Source organism: Psammomys obesus, unplaced genomic scaffold (assembly GCF_907164565.1).
Source record: "Psammomys obesus unplaced genomic scaffold, mPsaObe1.curated_primary_1811, whole genome shotgun sequence".
Classification (NCBI taxonomy): domain Eukaryota; kingdom Metazoa; phylum Chordata; class Mammalia; order Rodentia; family Muridae; genus Psammomys; species Psammomys obesus.
Window position 1 is genome coordinate 5,690,350 of NW_026596040.1, and position 24,527 is coordinate 5,714,876.

Consider the following 24,527-nt stretch of genomic DNA (forward strand, 5'->3'; position numbering starts at 1 on the left):
CTGGTGTTAGCTCTCCACTACCTTTCCATCTTAGACTAAATTTTTTTTAGAACCTCAGAATCTGAAGCTGCTTTCCCTTTTATTTTTGTTTTAAGTAGTTGTAGATATTTTCCCCCTTTGAAACATTTCCTTGTTTCTATTTTATTAGTCTGTATTTTATTACATTATGTCTACATTCTATTTTTTAATATAGACATGAAAAATCTTACAATAGGGGGCTATTACCTCGAATTCCTATTGAAGAGATTCAAGGCATAATCCAGAAGAGGTGATTGTGGTTAAAGGAAGAGGCACTCATAGTGGTTAAAGGGGGGGGGGGGGTCAGCCAGGTCTAAAAGAACATCCCTGAAAATTGTTTGCTGAAGTGTTCACTCTTCTAAGTTTACTCACAGGACTAGAGTACCCCTGAAGGGATGTGGTAGCTCACAAGTGAAACATCATGAGCTATATTAAAGCACTCCCTCTCACTTCTTTGGGTAAGCAGTCCCTTTTCTTCTCGGAAGATTTCTTCTTGTGCGTTGCACAGGATGCCTTCTTCATCCTCATCCAAAATTCTCTTCATTGCACATGCTCAACTGTGAGTTGTCATTATCTGTAATGTCTGACATTATAGGCATGAAGAATTAGCTGGTGAAGCTTAGTCTAGTCTGGGTCTTTCCTAAGTTCTCTGACATCTATATTCATCCATGCCTTTGATCAGAAAGCTTTGGGATGAACAACGCATATTTAGATGCATTTATTAAACAAACAGGCTAGCCAAACATGGTAGTCTTAACAGAGTTCAAAATCTTGACTTTCAGCAAGGCCCATAACTTTTAATGAGAACGGGAACCTGGCGTTTCCTGTAGAAGAAATTTAAGAAAAATAAATAATGGTCAGCTTGTAGTTTATTGGCACAAATAAGTGACTATGGGAGAATGGCAATAAAACTTAGAAGTAATTTTGTTTTTTTTTTTTTAAAGAGAAGCTCATTAATTCTCACTTTTCTCTTTCTTGAATTCACTTATTCATTCATGCATTTATGTATTCATTTAATATTTGTTCTTTCCTATTATACAACTGATATACTCAGATACAATTGAGTAAAAAAAGTGTCTGTCATTGCTGTTTACAAACCTAATGGGGTGTTACTGGAAATCCATGGAATTAGTCTTAAATCCACTACTGCTTCTGTTATTATTGATACCATGACATAGTGATCAGGTGGCCATCTTAGCTGTTGTCCAAGCCATGTCAGGCCTTTCTAATTGTTTAACATTTCATCTTAGAAGATGAGGGCCTTGCAGCCAGCCCTGAAGATACCTGATAAAACAGGGTCAGATGAAAGGGGAGGAGGTCCTCCCCTATCAGTGGACTTGGAAAGGGGCAGGGAGGAGACCAGGGATTGGGGAGGGAATGAGGGAGCGGGATACAGCTGGGACACAGAGTTAACAAAATGTAACTAAAAAGAAAAATTAAAAAAAAAAAAAAAAAGAAGATGAGGGCTTGACTCTGTCAGGCCATCTTGAATCCCATGACAGCAGCCAATACTAAGGTCTTCTTTTTTAGATAAAATTTCATCTTCCTTTTCCATGTTACCTTGACCAAGCTGGTTTTATTCACAAAATCTAAATGTCCTTCTATTTTGTAACTGTTCTTTAGTTACAAGACTGCTTCTAGAGTTCCCTCTCTAGTCATTGTTTCCATGAACATACTGGAATGCAACAAACTTTGTATTTCTCTGTTATTGGAGACACATCTATTGGGTACATCTATTTTCACATGTACATTTTTTGATACACTTTTTCTTTTTTAATGCTAACATTAACTTACATTAGTGCCCATCTCAAAGGTGCTCACATAATCCTTTTATCCACAGCTGTGCTGTTCACTATGGCTCGCTCTGTTCCTTACCCTCATTTGGTTATTTAAACTTAAAAGTTTATCAATATTAAAACTTCAGTTTCTCAGCTGGGAACAGTGGTGCACACCTGTAATCCCAGCATTTGGGAGGCAGAGGCAGGTAGATGTCTGTAAGTTCAAGGTCAGCCTGGTCTACAAAGTGAGTCCAAGACAGCCAAAGCTACACAGAGAAACCCTGTCTTGAAAAAAACAAAAACAAAAACAAAACTTCAGTTTCTCAGTGTACTGAGTTTAAGAGCCAGTGATGACTAGTTATGTATTGACCCATACAGATAGAAAACATGCCTAGCACCGCAGAAAGTTAGGTCAGTAGTTGCTTTTTGATAGAAAAGAACTGCTAACAGTTTCTCTAAGAAAGCACAGAAGACATATAATGCCCTGAATTAACACATGTGGCAGCCCCCTCCCCCCCCCCACCATGAGTCTGGGGCTCATGATAAGAAAACCCTGTTTGGTATTTTCTGAGAATCTCAAACTTCAACAGTTAGAGTCAGATTCTGGCTCCAGCAATCATTACCACACAGGTCATTTTAGTGCAACTTAAAACAACACATTTTAATTAAAATATAATTAATCACTTCTCTCTTTCTCCACCCTTCCCAAGTTTCCTCCATCTAAATCCCTCATTCCCCCAATTCACTTTCAAATTGATAGCTTCTGTTTCTTTGATTCATACTGCTACATGTGTGTTGTATGTGCCCAAATATATAAATACAACCTGCCGAGTCAATATTTGTTGTTTGTATGTGTGACTTTTAAACATTTTTTATTAGCATTATTTTACATTGGGACTGACTGCAGTTTTCCCTGTCTCCTCTCCTTCCAGTCCTTTTCCTTCACCTCCTCTCTGCCACTTCCCATCCACCCCTCCCCTATTTCTATTTAGAAAAGGGCAGCCTCCCATGGATATCAACCAAACCCACTGTATCATGTTGCAGTAAAACCAGACACCTCCCTTTGTATTAAGACTGATGAGGAAAAGGGTCATAAAAGTCAGCAAGAATAGTCCTTGGTTGGAGTATGAGTCTCTGGGAAGTTCCCTGTGTTCAAATTATCTTGTTCTGTTGCTCTGCTTGTGGAGTTCCCGTTCCCTCCAGCTCTTACTATTTCCCACTTCTTACATAAAATTCCATTCACTCTGCCCATCAGTTGGCCATCAGGCTCAGCATCTGCTTTGACAGTCTATACTGCAGAAGCTTTCAGAGGCCCTCTGTGGCAGGTTTCAAGGTTGTTTCCTGTTTTCTTCTGGCTTTCAGAGGCCCTTTGTAGCAGGTTCTGAGGTTGTTTCCTATTTTCTTTTTCTTCTGATGTCTATCCTCTTTGCCTTTCAGGATGGGGATTGAACATTTTCGTGGAGATGACCTGGAACCCCTGCACCGGTGTAGCCCATGGCAGTTCAGTGTCCAAGTGGGTTACATAGTAATGGGAAGAGGGACTGCCTCTGACATAATCTGATTGGCCTGCTCGTTGATCACTTCCCCCTGAGGGGGGAGCAGCCTTACCAGGCCGCAGTAGAGGACAATGCAGCCACTTTTGATGAGAACTGATAGACTAAGATCAGAAAGAAGGGGAGAACCTCCCCTATCAGTGGACTTGGGGAGTGGCATGCGTGCAGAAAGGGGAGGGAGGGTGGGATCGGCAGGGGAGGAGGGAGGGGCTTATGGGGGGATACAAAATGAAAAAAGTGTAATTAATAAAAAAATAATAATAATAAAAGATTAAAAAAAAGTCAGAAAAAAAAAAGTCAGCAAGAGTCTAAGACAGCCCCTGCTTCCACTGCTGGAGTCCCACAAGGACACCCAACTACACAACTCTAACATGTGCAGAGGGCCTAGGTCAGTCCTAGTCTGGTTCCCTGATTGGTGGTTCAGTTTTTGTGAGCCTTTCTGAGCCCAGGATAGTTGATTCTGTGGGCTTCTTTGTGGTGTCCTTGACCCCTCTGGCTCCTAAGGTCCTTCCTCCCCGTCTTCAGCAGGATTGGCTGAACTCCACCTAATGGTTGGCTGTGGGTCTCTGCATCTGTTTCTACCAGTTTCTGGATGAAGCCTCTCTGACGACAACTGGGCTAGGCAGTAATCTATGAAGAGCAGACTATCACCAGGAATAATTGCATTGACTTTTCTTCCCAGTCCTATTTGGTTCTATCCTAGATCTCTGGGTCCTCTAGCCCTGCAGGCAGTGTCAGCCCCCTGTGTGACATTTTTTTTTTTCCTGTGTGACTTTTATGGGCAACAGAAACAAAGGCACTATAGAAACCTTAGAGCATCTCTTACGTTTGAGGAGGCCAAACGCATCTTTAGACATAGCGTTATTTCAGAACACCGGGTGCGATGCTGCATGTTCAGGCAGCAGAATGTGCCTCTTGCATTTACACGTACAGAACAGCATACAAAGAGCAAATTGCAGCCAGTAGGTTTAAAGAGGAAAGCATGTTCAGCATTCCGCTCATATTTTCCAAATGCTTCACTCTAAATAGAGGCCTTTGGACTTTAGACCCCATTCTTGGGGATTTCACAAGTCCCGAGGGTGGGGCTCTCCTCCTCCCCGTGGATGGAAATAATGATACTTGACTTTAGTGTCAACAACATAGGTCATGAGAAAACTAACAAGTGGTTTCAAATGTATTCTTTCCACAAGGCTCACCTGTTCCTCCCAACTTTCTCAGCCAAGGCCTCACCCCAGGCAGACAGGTGGATCACAGACTTGCCTGGAATTCAGGTTTCTTGTGCCTACATTTGCAATGTCAGGGTAGCAGGCGTGTGATATCACGCCTGGCACTGTTTACACACTGGATGTGCACTCACCATAAAGCCGAACGCCTACTGCTCTGGGTCTGAAATGTCTACAATCCTAGGTAAACTCTGAGACTTTTCTGAAATCATTTAGAGCCAACCCCAAGGATGCATTAGAGAGAAGAAATTCATATGGGCGAATAAGGACAATTTAGAGTCGCTTGAGCCTGAGCTGAAGTCTTTAACATGGAGTCAATTCTAGAAAACCTAAGTGTTTTCTGTCACTTTTAGGATCTCTATTGTTTGATTGAAATTCAGTCTCATTTACATGGCATTCTTTTCACTAAGCCTTTCTTCCACCTTCCAGTTACAGGATATTACTATCTTTGCTTTGGCCATGTAACATTTTACTTTCCGTTTGCCGGCAATTGCCACAACTTACAGGAAACACTTACATGCCCCCATGAGCATTTGTTTGTTTGCTTTTGTTTTGTTTCTGGTCACAAGCACATGGAAATCATGGAGGGCCTAGCATAATGACTGGCACATATGTTTGGGCATAGTGTAAGAGAAAACTTGTGACACATCTGTTTGTCTCAGTGCTCTTGGTCTGATTCCTCTTCCCCAACATTAAACACTTCAGAAAATTAAACTTCATTGGGTTTAGTGCTCATACCCATGAATGCAAATGTTATAAAATATATTTCTGCTCATTAAAAATTGTATAATTCACATTTGGAGGAGCATTAGAAAACGTAGTATCTGCTATTGTCAAAAATTATTTTTTAGGTTAAAGTTTTCTTTTTTGTACGCATAGGCTTTTTGATAATCTAGACTATCAACTGTATTGCTAAGAAAATTCCTGCTTAGCTGGGAGGTGTTTGCACACATCTTTAATCCCAGCACTCAGCAGGCAGAGGCAGGCAGATCTCTGAGTTCGAGGCCAGCCTGGTCTACGGAGTGAGTTCCAGGACAGTGAGGGCTATACCCTGTCTCAAACAAACAAACAAACAAACAAACAAACAAAACACACACACACACACAGAGAGAGAGAGAGAGAGAGAGAGAGAGAGAGAGAGAGAGAATTGGAGCTTTTATTATCCAAACAATTTTTAAATCATATTAACACACCAAATTTATGAAAAGAAAGAACATTTATTTATTGACCTATTGACCTAGGCTTTAAGAGGATAACACATGTGAAATTCTAATGATAAGTAACTTAAAATAAGTACTTAAAAATTAAACTTCATCCTCACCTGTTTTCAAAGCACAGTACACATTCGCTGGAGTAGGTAACTCCATCATTCCCACATACAGGGTCATAAATCCTGGGACATCCCATAACTGCGTCATTGCAATTAGCCTAAACACAAAATGAAGTGGTTGTTTTCCGCCAGTTCTCAATGTGTGGTTTTATAATAAAATATTAAGATTGTTTTTTTGCAATTAGGATAATGACACTGGGTGTTATATAAGAAAACAACAGAAAAAAGATCTGCCTTGCAATCAGAAAATCTGAGTTAAAGTCAAGTTATATGACATCATGCGTCTACTAGCTCCTCCCTTGATCTCAGTCGCTTCGACTGCGAATTGGAAAAATAATCATTTCCCCACTTACGTCATGTTGCTGTGGCGAGGTTTGACGAAATGAAAAGGGTAACACCAGCTGCTAACAGATAGTCTTTCTTGCCACTAGATGGCGTCCGTGCTTGGAGTTCTTGGGCTTTGTTTTCTAGTGAAAGCTGATGATCCTTTGACACCTTTTATATGTCTGTCATATTTTTATGCACTTTTCTATTTACTCTCACCCGAATCAAAACTGTTAATATCCATTCGCTGATCTATAAATACCTTGTAACGTCATCATTACACTTCTCCCCGAGGGAAGCGTCACAAAGTGATAAATTCAGTTCAAGTGGCCTCGCCAGTGATTCTTAGACCCTGCGTTCCAGTTCCTGGGCATTACTTCATGACTGCTTCATGACCGAACATCATTCCACTGATTCTGTTTTGCTAACACTTACTGTTCGTGGATCAATACTTGGGCAATCTTCTGTCATTTCTATAACTAGGTTTTGCTTCTAATGGTGCCAGACTTTTTTTTTTCCATAATACCAAAAATGTAATGATTTATAAACTTCAGGTTCATCACCACAGGTACATATCCTAGGTGCATATATAATGAGATGAGGGGTTCTTCCTCCTTTAATGTGCTTTGGAAATCAGGAGCAATGAAAGCCAACATGGTCAAGTCAAGAGCCCTTGGAAAGAATGTGAGAGCTTCCACTCAGAAATCTCTTTCACAGCGAGCAGCAGACAAACGGCAAGGCGTTAGTGGGCTGGTCTTTCACACAGCCTTGTGTAGGAGGCAGAGGAACCACTGCAGTTCCTCTGCAGTTGAGGTTCCCCACCATTTGAGGTGAGGCTAATCCTGATGTGAGGCTAAACTAAAAAAGGTTTACTAGCGTGTATATTTGTTTTTTTTTGTTATTTTTATTTTTTTCTGTCAAGGTCTCACTGTGACCAAGCTAACTTCAAAGCCGGTTCATAACTCAGGCTCCTGAGTGTTTTGGGTTACCAATGTTACCACCATGCATGCTCAGATCTTGGCTGTACTTTTACTGGATCAAACAATTTCCGCACGTATAGGAAATCAGAGAATTAAGCAATTATAAATTAAACTGGGTGGTGGTGGCGCACACCTTTAATCCCAGCACTTGGGAAGCAGAGGCAGGCAGATTTGTGAGTTTGAGGCCAGCCTGGTCTACAGAGTGAGTTTCAGGACAGCTAGAGCTACCCAGAGAAAACTTATCTTAAAAAAAATCCAATGTATTATATATATATATATATAATACATTATATATATATATATAATATATATATTATATATATAATACATTATATATATATAATACATATAATAAGAAATTATAACATTCTTTTTACCTTTTTTCCCACCAAGTTGGCTGTAGTGTTACCTAGAAAACATAAATCAGACATTAACTTGGATCCCAAATAAAGAAGCCAGACCTAGTCTTAGTTACCAAAGAATACAGTTTTCATTGACTCCTCTGCTTCTGCTATCTACTTCCCACTTCTCTTATTTCCACAGACTTTCAAGGACACCAGATGCTTTATTCTCCACTCTCTGCCTGCTAAGACCTTGAAAAGAATTAAGTAAAACTTTGGCTGTTACTGAATATCTCAATCTGGCATTGAGGAAATTTGATCACTGCCTTGGGAATAGAAATTACGTGCTCAGAGTTCGAAATGTTTAGGCACTCACTCTTTAGACACCTTCTGAACATCCATCAGTGTTCTCTGTACACCTGGTAGAATTTTCATCTCACAGTCTCAAATTATAAATATCTGTACCTCAGGGTATTGGTGGCAGTATGGAAAATACATCATGTTTTCTGATGTAATTAAATTCCTTTTGTAAATAATGTTTTAAAAAAATGGAGCTTTTTTGCCAACTCAACACCAGTTCTCACAGCGCTTTTTCCCACAGGTGCATTACAGTGACTGTATTTACATAGTTCCGAACAGAGCCCCTTTGTACTTCAGAAAACAAGTCTGTGTATATGTGTCATAGAGCATATGATACATATACATACATGTAACAACAAATTGAATTTGAAAGAGCAAGGAGGTATATGGGAGGGTTTGGAGGGAAGAAAGGAAAGGGGGGGATGATGTAATTATAATCTTAGGAATTATCTGTTAAAAAGCAGATGGTAAGTGTGGCTGCAGATGCATTTACCAGGGGAAGGAACCTAACCTGATAACCCCCAATGGAGAAATGTTCCCAGAACTTAATTTTCAGGCAATGATCTCCGAGGAACTGAGAAAAACCCCTGGGACTCGTCAGAGAAGATGCAGCTGCTGGGGACCCTTTGGAACCAGAATGCAAATGAGTCTAAAAATTAATGAGCAGGGCCTCATTACCAGCATCCAGTTGTATTAATTATTAGGCATGAGGTGGGACAAAGGGCCCTTTGCTTCCATAACTATTTATCCAAAACAATAAGAAGTGTTCTTTCATCTCCTAGGAAAGGTCAGATTTGGCTGTAGTCACGGTCTCTGTCCCATCAGCTGCGGAGGTGAAGGTGTTCATGAATACCAGCTACAAAAAACAAGGATCATCTCCCAACATTCTCACAGTAAAGTTTGAGGATTCCTTCATCTGTTCAAACAGGATATATTCTCTCTAAACATTCTACAGATCAAACATAAAACTTCTAAACACTCAAAATATGACTCTTGTGCAGACTAAATGGCGGTCATTGTTATCTATTTGATGCCAAGTTCATAAGCATTTAAATTTTGTAATTTTGCCTCGGATTTAGAGTTTAGTAGTCATTTCTAGAGTTAGAAGGGTATTTTACCCTGAAACTCTTTCTTCTCTACCACATCCCCAATGAAGACAAGGTCATGTTTTACCACAGCTGCTTTCCTCAATTATGTTAGAAATAATTTCCTTTTGTAATTCTCACTAGAAACACCTTTGTTATTCATTCTCATTGACTTTATCTCAACTCATGGGCACCAGTTAGCTGGACTAAATTTCCAGGATGTATAAAGTAACAGGTCTCTCTCTCTATATATATATATTTACTAATTTTTGAAGAATATACAAACACACCTACCTGCTAAGCTGAGCAGTGCCAAGGCACTGAGAATAAAGATACTTGCCACCTTCATGGTTGCAGAGCTGGGTGCAAAGATCAGGAGAACTCTCTGGGATGCTTCGCTTCAGACACTGAGGAGTGGTCATATAAGCATATGCTGAGACAAGCTCCACCCACTGTGCAGGATAAGAGGAATCTTTGGTTATTGATTGACTCCATGTGGCCTCCAGGCTGGGGAAAATGTTTCATGGGTAGAAAACAGGGTTCTGGAGTGGTTGGATCCAAATTCAGCCAGGAAAAGCTAATTAGCTTGATTCCTCCCAGGTTTTGGGAAAGCCTCTTCCCTTCCTGAGCCTGGTTTTCTTATCTGCAGGTGAAACCAAAGGTCTTGTCTCTTCTATAGTTCTGAATGGATGAGCAAATGTGCAGAGCTCAAAAAAATCTTTCCATTCTTTCCTTTTATTCTACTCTTCCATTCCTGTTTTGTTTGTTTGTTTTGTTTTTTCTCCCATTTCTCTCTTTATCTGGTGTACATTCATTAAGCTCTGATAGGGGTGGATAAGAGATAAGGACTCAGTTCCTTGCCTTTTGTGTCCAGGAGCTGAGTGTACCTAGTAGAGTGGCCACATGACTCTAGAAAAAATTGCTTCGCTCTCCGATTGCCTGAATTTATACACTTGAACATTAAAATAATTGTAATAACTAACTCAAAGGATTGACCCTTCATTAATTGGCATGTGCTGAGTGTCTACCACATCTGGTGGTGATTGTCTATTTTCTTTAATGTTTCTGTCTCTCATGAGTAGAGATAGTCATCGCCTTCTTTCAGACTATCTTTTCCAGGGTGTTTGTATAACAGTCTTGACAAATTAAATAATGTCTCCGTTTGCCACAAAGGGTAAGTTTTTTTTTTCTTTTGTTTTCCCATCTAGAAAAAAGACAACATATTTCAGAGCCACACTGAGGTGGGGTTACTGTCCTCTTAAAACTATTTGGGACACACACACACACACACACACACACAAAAAAAAAAAAAAAATTGATGTGCTTTTCTCACAGCACAGGCTACTTTCTGTGTAGATGTCATATGGTCCCTCTTACATCATCTTTGGGAAATTGGGGTTTGATACAAATATTGACACTTTAGTCATTGTTACAAAATAATTAAATCACTTGCCTGACCTTGGTGTCTGTTAACATCCCCAAATGTTGGCTGGCTAATGTTTTAGCTAAGCAGTAGAGTAACTTCTCCGTCTTCAGAACTGTTAAACACTCGTCATCTCTTGGGATATGTCAGTGGATACAAACAGCATGGAACTCTATGTTTCATAGAGCTTCCATGCAATTTTATTGAGGGGACAGATAATAGATAATACTAAAATGCTATTAAAATAATCAGATTATGACAAATTTATGGAGGAGAATAGAGAGATGATAATGGAAGTTGGGAATACTTATGAGGAAGTGTTGAGAAAAGGCATTGATGATGATGATGAGGTGTCCGAATAGAAGGAAGTGAGGAATTGAACTATGGGCACAGCTTTGAATGTCCATCCTAGGCGAAGACAATGTCCAGGGCCAGGATTTGAGGAAAGAACCAGCTGGTGAGTTTGACATATATTGAGCATGACAGTCCACCTGGAGGAAAGTGAGATAGGGAAAAGCGGGGCAGGATGTAAAGGAAACAACTCAGGCCTGAGGCATGAGGGTGCATGCAGGACATTGTGAGGTATTGATCTTTATGAACGGAAGAACTTGGGTGATATAAAGTTTGGCTTTATTTTTCTCAAGACGTCCTATAGGCATCTCAAATGTAGCAGACCCTGTGCTATCTTTAATCACTTAGCACCCTTAAGCATATTTTTCTTCATTTTTTCCTCACTGTTTCTTTTTTTTTATTTCAAAATGTTTACTCAAGCTAAAACTTTAGAATTCACATTGGTGCTTCACTTATGAATTGCCAGAGTCTGCTCCTATTTCTCCTCTCCTCTCCTCCTCTTTCTCTCTCTCTCTCTCTCTCTCTCTCTCTCTCTCTCTCTCAGCAATGTGTCCAAAACTTACACACACTTCCAGTCATGTTCACTGTAGCATCTTAGATCCACTTTGACTCACCACCAGTTCCTCCAGGTGTTTCCCACTGTCTCGTTTCTTCAGAGCTCTGTCCATGGAAGAATGGTCTACAGAATGCAACTACGATCACACTTTTCTCCAGTTCTCCATTCTTCAAGACCCCTGGTAGAGATTTAGACTTCCTCCTACTCTTCTTACTATATTTCTGCCTAACATCCTTCTTAATCTCTCAGCCATGTTGGTCATTTCTTTGCTATCCCTGGATGAGAAGTAAAACACAAAAACCTTCAACTTCTAATACACGGTAATAAACATTTTCTAATAAACACAAAATGTTCCCTTTTCTTTTGGTTTTCCTGAGTCTTCCTTAGCTTTACCCTTCATTTACATTGAACTCTCTGTTTATAATGTATTTCATGCTATTCTTCACATCACTTAAAATAAATTTAATTCTATGGGCTTGAGAGATGGCACAGAGTTTATGAATACTTGCTGCTTTTCCAAACAACCCAGATCTGATTTCCAGAATGCATATTGCTCCTCACAACCACCTATAACTCCAATTCTACTAAAGCTGGGGTCTTCTGGCTTCTGCACACCTCAGGCATGGCCATGGTACACAGATGTGAATGCACAGGCAAAAAAAAAAAAAAAAAAAAAAAAACCCTCATATGCATATCACCTTAAAAAATAACAAAATCCATATTTTTCTCATATCACTGCTAGACAAGATCTCCTTTACTTTCAGGGAACAAACATAGTTGTTTTGCTTAGCACTTATCAAAGTACCTGAAAAAATGTTGGGTATGAAATAAATATTTGCTGAAAATACATATTCAGTAAAATGTAAATATTCTGATTTTCCCAAAGTTCAAAGTTTACGTCTTGTTCAGTCATGTGTTGTCAGTCTTTTGCAAATAACATGCTATTCTTGGTTCATTTATTCATTCAGGTCTTGATATAATTTTAAAACTTTATTGTTTTCTATTATCTGTAACCCCCCATTTGCATGTTTGGGACATGGATATGTTTTCTGCCACCATGAAGCATTGGTTGAATCAGTAAAATTCTTGGTTTTCGTCTCTTGCCATCAGCTGTGTAGTGGCCATATCGCTGGCAGGAAAGTGTCAGCACCGATTGTTAAGGAGAGGTCCTACTCCAAAGCTTCCTTCTTCCTTTCATTTTCTTTTCTGTTTGCTCTCCTCCTCCTCTTTCTTCTCTTTTTCTTCTTCTTCCTCCTCCTCCTCCTCTTTTTTGTCTGAAACTTGGCTGTCCTGGACTTGCTTTATAGACTACACTGACCTCAAACTCACTCCTCTTGTCTCTGCCTCCCTGAGTGCTGGGATTACATGCGTGTGCCATCTTGCCCTGCTGGGTTACTTCTTTTGTTCCAACAAAGCAAGGAGGTCTTGCAGTGAGGGAAAGTAAATTGTCTGGGATCTTTTCCAAGGCATCATTTAAGTGATACTAGCAGCAGTAACAGCACTCAGATTTAGGCTTGTTGATTACGGAATGTGGACAGTAATTTTGACTCTGAATCTGAGAGGGTGGGTATTATATTATAGTGAATAGATAAGCCAAATCTTGAAGAAAGAAAAATCAATTTCATTATGGTGATAACTTGGTACTTTTGATTCTATTGTGGCTTATACCTCACCAGTCCTCACCTGTGCCTTGGGAAACATTTCACTGCAGTGTGAATTCCAAGGAATCTTGTGATTCTGAATGGTACAGTGTGAGAATGTTCTGGTTGGAAATTGGCCATGGCCGCTTTATCAGACAATTAGGAATAGTGCTACCTCAAGATCCAGCTATACCACTCCTAGGCATATATCCAAAAGGATGCTCAACTATACAACAAGGACATTTGCTCTACCATATTTGTAGCAGCTTTATTTGTAGTAGCTAGAACCTGGAAGCAATCCAGATGTCCCTCAGTTGAGAAACGAATACAGAAATTGTGGTACATTTATACAATGGAATACTACTCAGCAAATAAAAACAAGGAAATAACGAAATTTGGAGGCAAATGGTGGGAACTAGAAAAGATCATCCTGAGTGAGATATCCCAGAAGCAGAAAGACACATGTGGTATATACTCACTTATAAGTGGATATTAGACATATAATATAAGCAAATCATACTAAAATCTGTACACCTAAGAAGGCAAATGGTAAAGACATTGGAAGAGGGAGAAAACAGGGAACAGGACAGGAGCCTACCAAAACAGGGCCTCTGAAAGACTCTACCCAGCAGGGTATCAAAACATATGCTGTGACTCATAGCCAAACTTTAGGCAGAGTGCCTATGAAAGGGGGAGATAGAAAGACCTGGAGGGAACAGGAACTCCATAAGGAGAGCAACAGAAAATCTGGGCACAGGTGTCTTTTGTGGGACTCATACTCCAACCAAGGACCATTCATGGAGATAACCTAGAACCCCTGCACAGATGTAGCCCATGGCAGCTCAATGACCAAGTGGGTTCCCTAGTAATAGGAACAGGGACTATCTCTAACATGAACTCATGGGTTGGCTTTTTGATCAATTCCACCTGGTGGGAGAAGCCTTACCAGGCCACAGAGGAAGACAATGAAGCCAGTTCTGATGAGACCTGATAGACTCGGGTCAGATGGAAGAGGAGGAGGACCTCCCCTATCATTGGACTGGGGGAGGGCCATAGGAGAAGAAGAGGGAGGGAGAGGGAGAGGAGGGGGCTCCAGTTGGGATACAAAGTGAATAAACTGTAAATAATAAAGTTAAAATTAAAAAAATTGGCCACGGCATTGGGATGGGATTGGCCTTTTAGTACACCAGGTTGAAGACAGTGAAGAAAACCCAACAGAAGATAAGCCTGGCTTCAAGACTAAATCTACTATTTTATCTATGAGGTGATACTATGTCCTCAAATGAAAAAAAAGTACACGTTAAAATGTATTTGTTTGGTAGAAGAAAAAAACTTAGAATGTGTACATAAATATTACATGAAGAGATTTGTTCTGTTGTTACAATTGCTAGCTGGTAATAATGTCATTTTCCTTCCATGGGCTAGAGCAATGGATACTGTATATAGGCTTTGTATGCTCAGTGTCTGAACAGAGTAACAGGGTTTTTTGGTTTGTTTTGTTTTTGTTTTGTTTTTTTATCTTGGAGGATGGAACAGGCTTTGACTGGAACAACCCTGATACTCCTGTGCTCAGCTCTTGGTCATGTTTAGAATGGTTACGTGGCGTGGAAATCTCTTCCCCTTCTTTACCTCTCTGTGTACACTGGGAACTCAAACAACTCAAGAAAACTCCCCACTGATGCAAGGACTAATTGTGTACATGAACAAAGAATGATGATAGCCTTTAGGAGAAGTGTTTTATAGATGTTGGTGAAACATGTTGGAATGAGGATGTTGGGAAGGCACCTGTTGAACTTCACATCCTGTACCAAGGTTAGCCTTGTGGGGGAAAAGGAAGCCTAAAGTGTTTGTTTGACATTTGATGATGTGTTTGACATAGCTCAGTCTTTTTGAGACAGGGTCTCCTATAGCACAACCTGGCCTCTCACTACCTAGTAAAGGTTAGCCTTTTTCATTATTTATTACAATTTATTCACTTTGCATCCCAGCTGTGGCCCCCTCCCTCTTCTCCCCCTATGCCCCTCCCCTAGTCCACTGATAGGGGAAGTCCTCCTTCCCTTCCTCTGACCCTAGGTTATCAGGTCTCACCAGGACTGGCTGTGCTGTGTTAGCTGTGTTAGCTGGCCATTTTAATATGCTTTTTGAGTGTCTGCAGCTGTTTCCTTGCATATATATCTATATGCAGAGAATATATATGTATCTATCATATATATGTGTGTGTGTGTCTGTCTGTCTGTCTGTCTGTCTGTGTATTCTTTCTATGGCACTAGGCAGGGTGATAGCCATATTTCTGACACTCAGACTGAAGTTTAAGTACTGTCATCAACCCAAAACGTAATTCTTCAGGTGATGGGAACAATGGATCCCAATACAGAGCAGACACCTCCATGAGAGACAAGAGTTCATTAGTCCTGTAACTAACTGAAATGTTCGATGAGCTAGTGATTGGGTCCTACAGAATGACAGCAATGGATGCTGTTGTTTGTTTTTTCCTCATCCCAAGAAGGTGAACTGAAAGTAGTAAATGCAGTTAGTTATTATTCCATCTAAGCCACATACTGAGTTTGAGGCCACTGGTAGGAATTCTTAGTGACTTTCTGGTTAAAGGCAATAGTATCAACGCCAAGTACTTGTTTGCTGGTTGGCCTTAAAGAGCAAGCTCTGCTTCCATGCCCAAGGCCAATGTCACCCTGAGATAAAGGCAATTTTGCATCTCTTCAATAACACCAAGGAACAAAGGTATCTGTTTATTTACATTCTACTGAGGATGTAGTCTTTTCTTTTCCTCTTTGTCCTTTTGAAATTGTCATTTATCTAATGTTTGGCCTCAGAGGAATTCTCTTACTCCTTAATACACCTTCAGATATTTGTTAATAATGCCTGTGGTCCACCCTAAATTCTCTCTTCTTTGAGAAGACCTAATCTAGCAAGTGTTAGCATTAGTTTTTCAAATGATTGCTTTATGGGGGGGGACTCTTTAAAGCTTATACCTCCCTTCCAACCCCCCAACCCCAGGTAGGGGAAAAAGAAAGTTGTAAGGGAAAGGGGACATAGCCCTCTTCGCTTCTTGCTGGGTAGGGTCGTAGAGTTCTTTTGGAGGCAATACCAGTATCTGTCATCAGGAAACCCAGAAGTCCAGGAAACCAGCAAACCAGCAAGTCAGCAAGAGCACCAAGCAGTCTCCCTCTGACTCCTCCAAGTTGCTACCCCTTCTTCCTCTGGGCTACCATAGTTATACCCCTTAAAGTCCTCAGAATTCAACTGATTCCAGTTGGTAAATAGCCCCTTTCAGAACCTGTTCCAGGCGAACAACCTGCTGCTGTGGACAGTCTGAGTCAGTCCCATATCCCACACCAGGGTTTAAAACAAAAACATGTTTATGTCCATAACAAACAGCTTCTCATTTGACATTATTTTAAGCTTGTCATCTGTAGAGCATGTTTTACCTTTGTGATTCTGAAGATGAATGCTATTCCATAGCAATGCAATGTTGTCACATCACCGGAGGGATTCTGACAATGATGTCTAAACTGCATTAACGATTTCCTGAATCTTGTACTTATACTTACCTTATGCGCAGACAGTGCCTATATTTCTTTTATCTTCTGTTCTTTATGAGTGGCTGCTAAGTTTTGCTCTTAGTGCTGTTCTTTTGAGGATACACAAATCAGGGGAAGCATCTCAACCTCACTACTTCCTTAGCATGTGGAAACAGTAACCCAAAGTGAATTCTCATCCAAAAGATTTCATTTGTATTTAATATATGTCAGGTGTTGGTGGGAGGAATATATAAATTTCATTTTCATGAAATCAGAGCGATGGAGATAAGGAATAACATTCCTTTGAAGTAGAGCTCTAAAGGAATGGAGACTGGGCATTGTTGAAAGGAGACATGATTTAAAAGGGTTTTGAGATGGGAAACAAATGCCTTTTGAAGACATTCATCAGTCTCAGTTCCTTCTTCTTCCATTCACACCATGTCCATATGCATATCCCCAGGATAAAGCATGAAATGGAGAGTTTTAATTGTTTTTTTTTAAAATTTATTTATCTTGTCTACTAGACTAACCTGCTGCATGTGAAGAGTTTTATTTCCATAACCAAGTACATTACCCAATGCCGTGAAATGACGTGTGTGTGTGTGTGTGTGTGTGTGTGTGTGTGTGTGTGTGTGTGGTGGGGGACCCACTCACTTTAATCACTTTTTGGCACTGAATATTTTACCAATTTGCAATAGAATGACAAAGGGAAGAATGCCACACACTGGACAACAAAATGCATGAAAAAACCCAGGAGTTTTGTTTTGTTTTTGATATGCTCCTACGTAGAAATCTCTGGTCGCTTCTGCACTACAGTAGTCAAACACAAGCTTTTGGTTACCGTGTTTTTTTTTTGTTTTGTTTTGTTTTTTGTTTTTTTTGCCCCTGCCCAGACACTAAACAGCCACTTGTTTCTTGTCCAAGGAAGAACCCCAAAGCGTCTCAGCCCTGATGATGTAATAGCCAACAGGTGCTTTTCAGACTATCAACTTATAAAGATCTTTTATTTATTTATGTTTTCAAACTAACTGTGGGACCAGCTGTTGAGAGACTAACACTTCCTGTACATTCCAAGATGATGGCCAGCCCAGTTCTCGGGGGAGGACGGCCCACAGCTCATAGCCTGCCTGTGTGATAGAGAGCTAAGCCTCGAACTTAGAACTCAAGCTTTCACAAATTTTGTAGTGAAATTTTTGAGAATTCTGAAATTTTAGTTTCTTTAAAAAGCAAAGAAATATTATAGCTTTTGTTATAATCACAGGTGTAGGGCTATGGGGCTGGTTTAGACTGTTTGCAGCAGCTGACCATGATTTGCAGATAGTTTCTGCAATTGAGCAATATTTGGAATTCTGGGACGGGGAAATACCTCCCTTCCCCCTCCCTCTGCCCTGGCATTTGGGGGTTATTGTTCCTTTAGGGAGGTTGGTTTTGGTTTGCTAGTAGCTGTGGTCAAAGAAGAAACAAAAGAAAAGAAATTATCATCTTCAACAAATGGTGCTTGTCTAATTGGATGTCTACATGTACAAAAATGCCTACTTATCACCCTGCACAAAACTAAAGTCCAAGTGAATCAAAGACCTCAACATAAAACCAGACACATTAAACCTGTGAGAAGAAAAAGTGGAGAAGAGCCTTGAGCTCATTGGTACAGGAGACAACTTCCTGAATAGAATACCAACAGCACAGAATCTAAGATCAACAATTAAATGGGACCTCATGAAACTGAAAAGCTTCTGTAAAGCAAAGGACATTGTCATCAGAACAAAATGACAGCCTACAGACTGGGAAAGGATCTTCAGCAACCCTATATCTGACAGAGGGCTAATATCCAGAATATATAAAGAACTAAAGAAGTTAAAAAGCAACAAATCAAGTAATCCAATTTAAAAATGGGGTACAGAGCTAAATAGAGAATTCTCAATAGAGGAATATAGAATGGCAGAGAAACACTTAAAGAGATGATCAACATCCTTACTCATCAGGGAAATGCAAATCAAAATGACCCTGAGATTTCACCTTATACCCATCAGAATGGCTAAGATCAAAAACTCAAGTGACAATACATGTTGGAGAGGATGTGGAGAAAGGGGAACCCTCCTCCATTGCTGGTGGGAATGTAAACTTGTACAACCTCTTTGGAAATAGATCTGACGCTTTCTCAGACAATTAGGAATAGTGCTACCTCAAGATCCAGCTATACCACTGCAAGGTATATACCCAAAATTTGCTCAAGTACACAACAAGGACATTTGCTCAACCATGTTTGTAGCAGCTTTATTTGTAATAGCCAGAACCTGGAAACAACCCAGATGTCATCATTGGAGGAATGGATACAGAAATTGTAGTATTTTTACTCAATGGCATACTACTCAGCAATTAAAAACAAGGAAATCATTAAATTTGCAGGCAAATGGTGGGAACTAGAAAAGATTATCCTGAGTGAGATATCCCAGAAGCAGAAAGAAACACATGGTATATACTCACTTATAATTGGATATTTGACATATAATATAGATAAACATACTAAAATATGTACACCTACAGAAGCTAAGCAAGAAGGAGGATCCTGGGTAAGATGATCAATTCTCACTCAGAAAGACAAATGGGATGGATATTGGAAGAGGGAGAAAACAGGGAACAGGACAGGAGCCTACCAAAACAGGGCCTCTGAAAGATTCTACCCAGCAGGGTATCAAAACATATGCTGAGACTCATAGCCAAACTTTGGGCAGATTGCAGGGAATTCTATGAAAGGGGGAGATAGGAAGACCTGGAAGGGTCTGGAGTTCCACAAAGAGAACAACAGAACCAAATAATCTGGGCCTAGGGGTCTTTTCTGAGACTGATATTCCAACCAGAGACCATTCATGGAGATAACCTGGACTACCTGCACAGATGTAGCCCATGGCAGCTCAGTCTACAAATGGGCTCCCTAATAAGGGGAGCAGGGGCTGTCTGTGACATGAACTCAGTGGCTGGCTCTTTGATCACTTCCACCTGAGTGTGGAGCAGCCTGACTATGCCACAGAGGAAGACTATGAAAGACAGTCCTTATGAGACCTGATAGGCTAGGGTCAGATGAAAGGGGAAGAGGACCTCCACTATCAGTGGAGTGGGGGAGGGGCATGGGAGGAGATGAGGGAGGAAGGGAGGGCAGGCTTGGGAGGGGAATGAGGGTGGGGCTACAGCTGGAATACAAAGTGAATAAATTATAATACATAAACAATTATATTAAAAAAGAAATTAGGTTCAGGGATTTTCCTAATTCCTCTTTCCCTTCTATCCTTGTTACTCTCCTATCTATTGTTAGGGGGTAAAACTGGGGGGAATAAAGTGTAGAAAAAAGAAGAATCCACAAAGTAGCAAACACCAGCTACAGACTTTCCACAAGACTCCTGAGACCAGGGAAATGTTAGAATTCACACCCACATACCATACCATAAATACAGAAACATACAAGTACATACATAAAAACACATACACATGTGTACACTCTCAAGTTTGTCTATATCATCTATCTCCCATCTATCTCTTATCTATGTATCATTTATCATCTATCTATCTATCTATCTATCTATCTATCTATCTATCTATCTATCTAGCATCTGTCCATCTATGTATATTTTAGTAAGATTACTTCTTTCTGCAGCAAGAAGTATGTGGCAGCTGTCTGCTGTATGCAGCAGCTAATCAAAACACCAGAGACTCTTCTCACCAACAGGCCAACAATACCTCAGCTAAACACAGACCATGCCGATCCTCCTAAACGAACAATCTGTTTGCATTTTGATAAACTCACAGGAAATAGAAAATGCCTTCAGTATATTTAGCCTTCAGAAACTTCTACCTGAGCCTAGCCTGCTTTCAACATGCCTACAGTATGACTATTAGTCTAAGTTGTATGATATCAACTTGCACTAAGCCTTTTTTATTATTGAGTGTATATGTGTATATATACTCATATATAATATTATATATATTATTTATTAAGAATATATAGGAATATGCTCTTATAAATATATCATATATACTTATATATACTCTTAATAATAAATATTATATGTAACCTATTAAGTTATGCAATTAAAAGTAAAAAAATAGAGTGGCTATATGGGAGTGCTTTGGTTCTATCATAGCATTGTTAAATGAACATGTCAAAACATTTTAAGTTGGTCACTATCAACAACGAAAAAAAGTAGCCTAAATTTCTTAACAAATTTTACTATTAACTGAATTACAACATAAAATGAAAACTTTTGTTTGTTTAGATGTCTGTGTGCTTTGGCATGTTGAAATAAAAACCGCGAACTGCTGCCTATTTCATGAACTGTCACTGGAAATAAATAGAATAGTGCATGTAAATTTTATTATGACAAACACCATCTTACTCTTTGTAAATGGTCACTACTGCTGCTACTGGGACTCTCTGTGTTAAACTTGGGACCAGTCTCCTGCTTTTACTTCTTGTGGGTATAGTCTCTCTCTATTGTAAATTTAATTTACAGGAGTCTGATGGAACTTCTCTTAACCTAATTTCCCCACACGACAGTGGTAACAGAAATCGCCTGTGTCAGATACGAAACAACTGTGAGTGCCTCCTATCCAGACTTTTCACTGTGGAGTCCCTGTGTCTCCCTCCAGACGCCTTGTTCCCTAGCCAGTCATGAATCCTCTCAGGCAATGATTAACTACATTCTCAGCAGGAAGAGAGGGAAGCATTCCAATTGTGAAATACAAATGCTTTTGGAAAGAAAGTTATTCATATGCTATCTAGGCGCCAAAGAATTCAGTAGTAAAAGATTATAATGTATATCTGGGGGCAAAGATCAGCTACTAAGCTGCTACATTTTAAATAAGGAAACACAGGAGGGGCAGTGAGCAAGTACAGCCAGCTGATTAAATATGAGAACTGCAAACAGTTGCAGGAGATCCCCTTCTGGCTCTGTCACTCCTGTGGAACCCCTTGAACTTTACAAATGAATCCCTGGGTCTTTCTCACATCCTTCATGCATAGTGTGTGTGTTTCCAGACTCTCCCTGGCTTTGCTCTACCATGAGCATTTCCAACCGAGGTTCTGAAATCACTTCACCTGTACTAGACAAAGCTAATCTCCTTAAATCAATCATCCTTTCCTGAATGTCCCCACGTTCCTTGAAAGTATCATCATTACCTGCTGGTGCCGTCTTTGCTCCCCAGGCCTTGCAAGGATTCCATAGAATGAGCCATTGTTTTCCAAACATTTCTTTTCTCTATGTTGGGACCAATTTGCGAGATCCCAAAAGGCCACCACCAGGAGTCGAGTCCATTGTAAAATGCATGAGGATCTTTTTATTACAAGCTATAGCTTGAGCTCACATATGCTCACCACCGAAGTGGTGGGAGCCAAGAGAGCCCTGTGCTCAAGTTAGTTGGGTGATTTAAACAGTTCGGTCCTTTATATATACTGGATATTAGCCCTCTGTCAGATAAAGGGTTGGTGAAGATTCTTTCCCAATCTGTAGGCAGTCGTTTTGTTTTGATGATGGTGTCCTTTGCTTTACAGAAGCTTTTCAGCTTCATGAGGTCCCATTTATTGATTGTTGCTCTTAGAGCCCGTGCTGTTGGTGTTCTGTTCAGGAAGTTGACTCCTGTGCCAATGAGTTCTAGGCTGTTCCCCACTTTTTTTTCTAACCAATTTAGAGTATCTGGTTTAATGTTGAGGTCTTTGATCCACATTGACTTTAGTTTTGTGCAATATGGATCTATTTTCATTTTTCTGCATGTAGACATCCAGTATATATAAAGAACTAAAGAAGCTGAAAAGCAACAAACCAAGTAATCCAATTTAAAAATGGGGAACAGAGCTAAACAGAGAATTCTTGATAGAGGAATATCGAATGGCAGAGAAACACTTAAAGAAATGCTCAACGTCATTAGCCATTAGGGAAATGAAAATCAAAACGACCCTGAGATTTCACCTTACACCCATCAGAATGGCCAAGATGAAAAACTCAAGGGACAACACATGCTGGAGAGGTTGTGGAAAAAGGGGAACACTCCTCCATTGCTAGTGGGAATGTAAACTGATACAACCACTTTGGAAGTCAATCTGGCACTTACTCAGACAATTAGGAATAGTGCTTCCTCAATACCCAGCTATACCACTGCTAGGTATATACCCAAAATTTGCTCAAGTACACAACAAGGACATTTGCTCAACCATGTTTGTAGCAGCTTTATTTGTAATAGCCAGAACCTGGAAACAACCCAGATGTCATCATTGGAGGAATGGATACAGAAATTGTGGTGTTTTTACACAATGGAATACTACTCAGCAATCAAAAATGAGGAAATCATGAAATTTGCAGGCAAATGGTGGGATCTAGAAAAGATCATTCTGAGTGAAGTATCCCAGAAAGAGAAAGACAAACATGGTATATACTCGCTTATATAGACCTACAAGATATAGTAAACATAATGAAGTCTATACACCTAAAGGAGATAAACAAGAAAGCAGACACGAGGTAAGATGGTCAATCCTCACTTAGAAAGACAAATGAGATGTGCATTGGACATATGACAGGAGTCTACCGCAGAAGGTATCTGAAAGAGCCTACCAAGCAGCGTTTCAAAACAGATACTAAGACTCATAACCAAACCTTCGGCAGAAGGAGAGTTAGTATGACAGGGAAAGGATAGGAGCCCCACAAGGACCAAATATATCTGGGCACAGGGTTTTTTTTCTGAAACTGTTTCTCCAACCAAGGACCATGTATGGATATAACCTAGAACCTTTACTCGGACAAAGCTCGTGGTAGCTCAATAACCAATTGGTTTCCCATAGTAAGGGGAACAGGGACTATCTCTGACTGGAACTCAATGGCTGGCTCTTTGACTCCCCACCCTCCAAGGGAGGAGCAGTTCTGCTAGGCCACAGAGGAGGACTTCGCAGCCTGCCCTGAAGATACCTGATAAAACAGGGCCAGAAGAAAGGGGAGGAGGTCCTCCCCAATCCATGGACTTGGGAAGGGGCAGGGAGAAGCTGAGGGAGGGAGGGTGGGATTTGGAGGGAATAGGGGAGCCAGATACAGCTGGGATATAGAGTTAATAAAATGTAACTGATAATAACAAATAATAAAAAAATAAAAATAAAAATAAAACAAACAAACAAACAAACATTTCGGTCCCTCCCAGCACGCCCAAAGCAGGGGAATTCCTGCCTGGCAAACATCTATTGGTTGAAACACATTTTGAATAGATTGGCTATAGGAAGGCCCCCAAAACCATTAATGGTCTGGCTTCCCTTTCCAGGAGGGAGAGGGGCCACTTTCCTAGCAACTGTATCTCCAATGGGTGGGGAAAGAATGCAGTAAGGCTAGTTCTTCCCCTCAGGGCATTAAGCTAGTTCTTTCCTTAAGGTGGCTGGACATGTCTCCACTTGGCTGGCCTTAGTTCAGGCTTGTGCTTTAAAATAATAGCCACTGATTTTTAATGCTTTGGTCTCTCATCTATACCCTCCTCTTCCTGTTCTATCGCTGTGCAGTATTCCAGGATTATCCCTGCAAGTTAGTTAGGATGTGTGATAGGTGAAAGGCTACAGCTCTAATGGCCTAGAGAGGCAGAGGTATGGCTTGCTTCTGCTAATCACTGTTTTATCTTGTTCTCTCAAAGCTCAGCTCTGTGCAATAGCCAAGTTACCAAGTAACATTCTTACCATCAATTCCCTGGTTCAGACCACTACCAATTGACCTATATTTTGCTGTTACAGATGTTTTACTTCAGAATAGTTTTTTGAAATTAATTTATTTATTACAATTTATTTACTTTGTATTTATATACTTTGTATCCAGCTATAGCCTCCTCCTTCACCTCCTCCCAGTTCCTCCCACCCTCCCTTTTCTCCCCCTATGCCCTTTCTCTAGTCAATTTGATGGCAATTTGATGGGAATTGCATTAAATCTGTAGATTGCTTTTGGTAAGATGGCCATTTTTACTATGTTAATCCTGCCAAGCCATGAGCATGGGAGATCTTTCCATCTTCTCATAT

The 24,527-nt window shown here is 40.2% G+C and overlaps 1 protein-coding gene across 1 annotated transcript; it reads right to left on the bottom strand.

Moving 5' to 3' along the window:
• Positions 1-720: 720 nt before the first annotated feature.
• Spink1 (serine peptidase inhibitor Kazal type 1) lies at positions 721-9,408 on the bottom strand. Its single transcript, XM_055622455.1, has 4 exons — positions 9,287-9,408; positions 7,584-7,615; positions 5,894-6,000; positions 721-842 (listed from the first exon to the last, which is right to left on the bottom strand). The coding sequence occupies exons 1-4, from the start codon at positions 9,339-9,341 to the stop codon at positions 797-799; spliced, it is 240 nt and encodes a 79-aa protein (XP_055478430.1). The 5' UTR covers positions 9,342-9,408; the 3' UTR covers positions 721-796.
• Between the last annotated feature and the right edge of the window lie 15,119 nt (positions 9,409-24,527).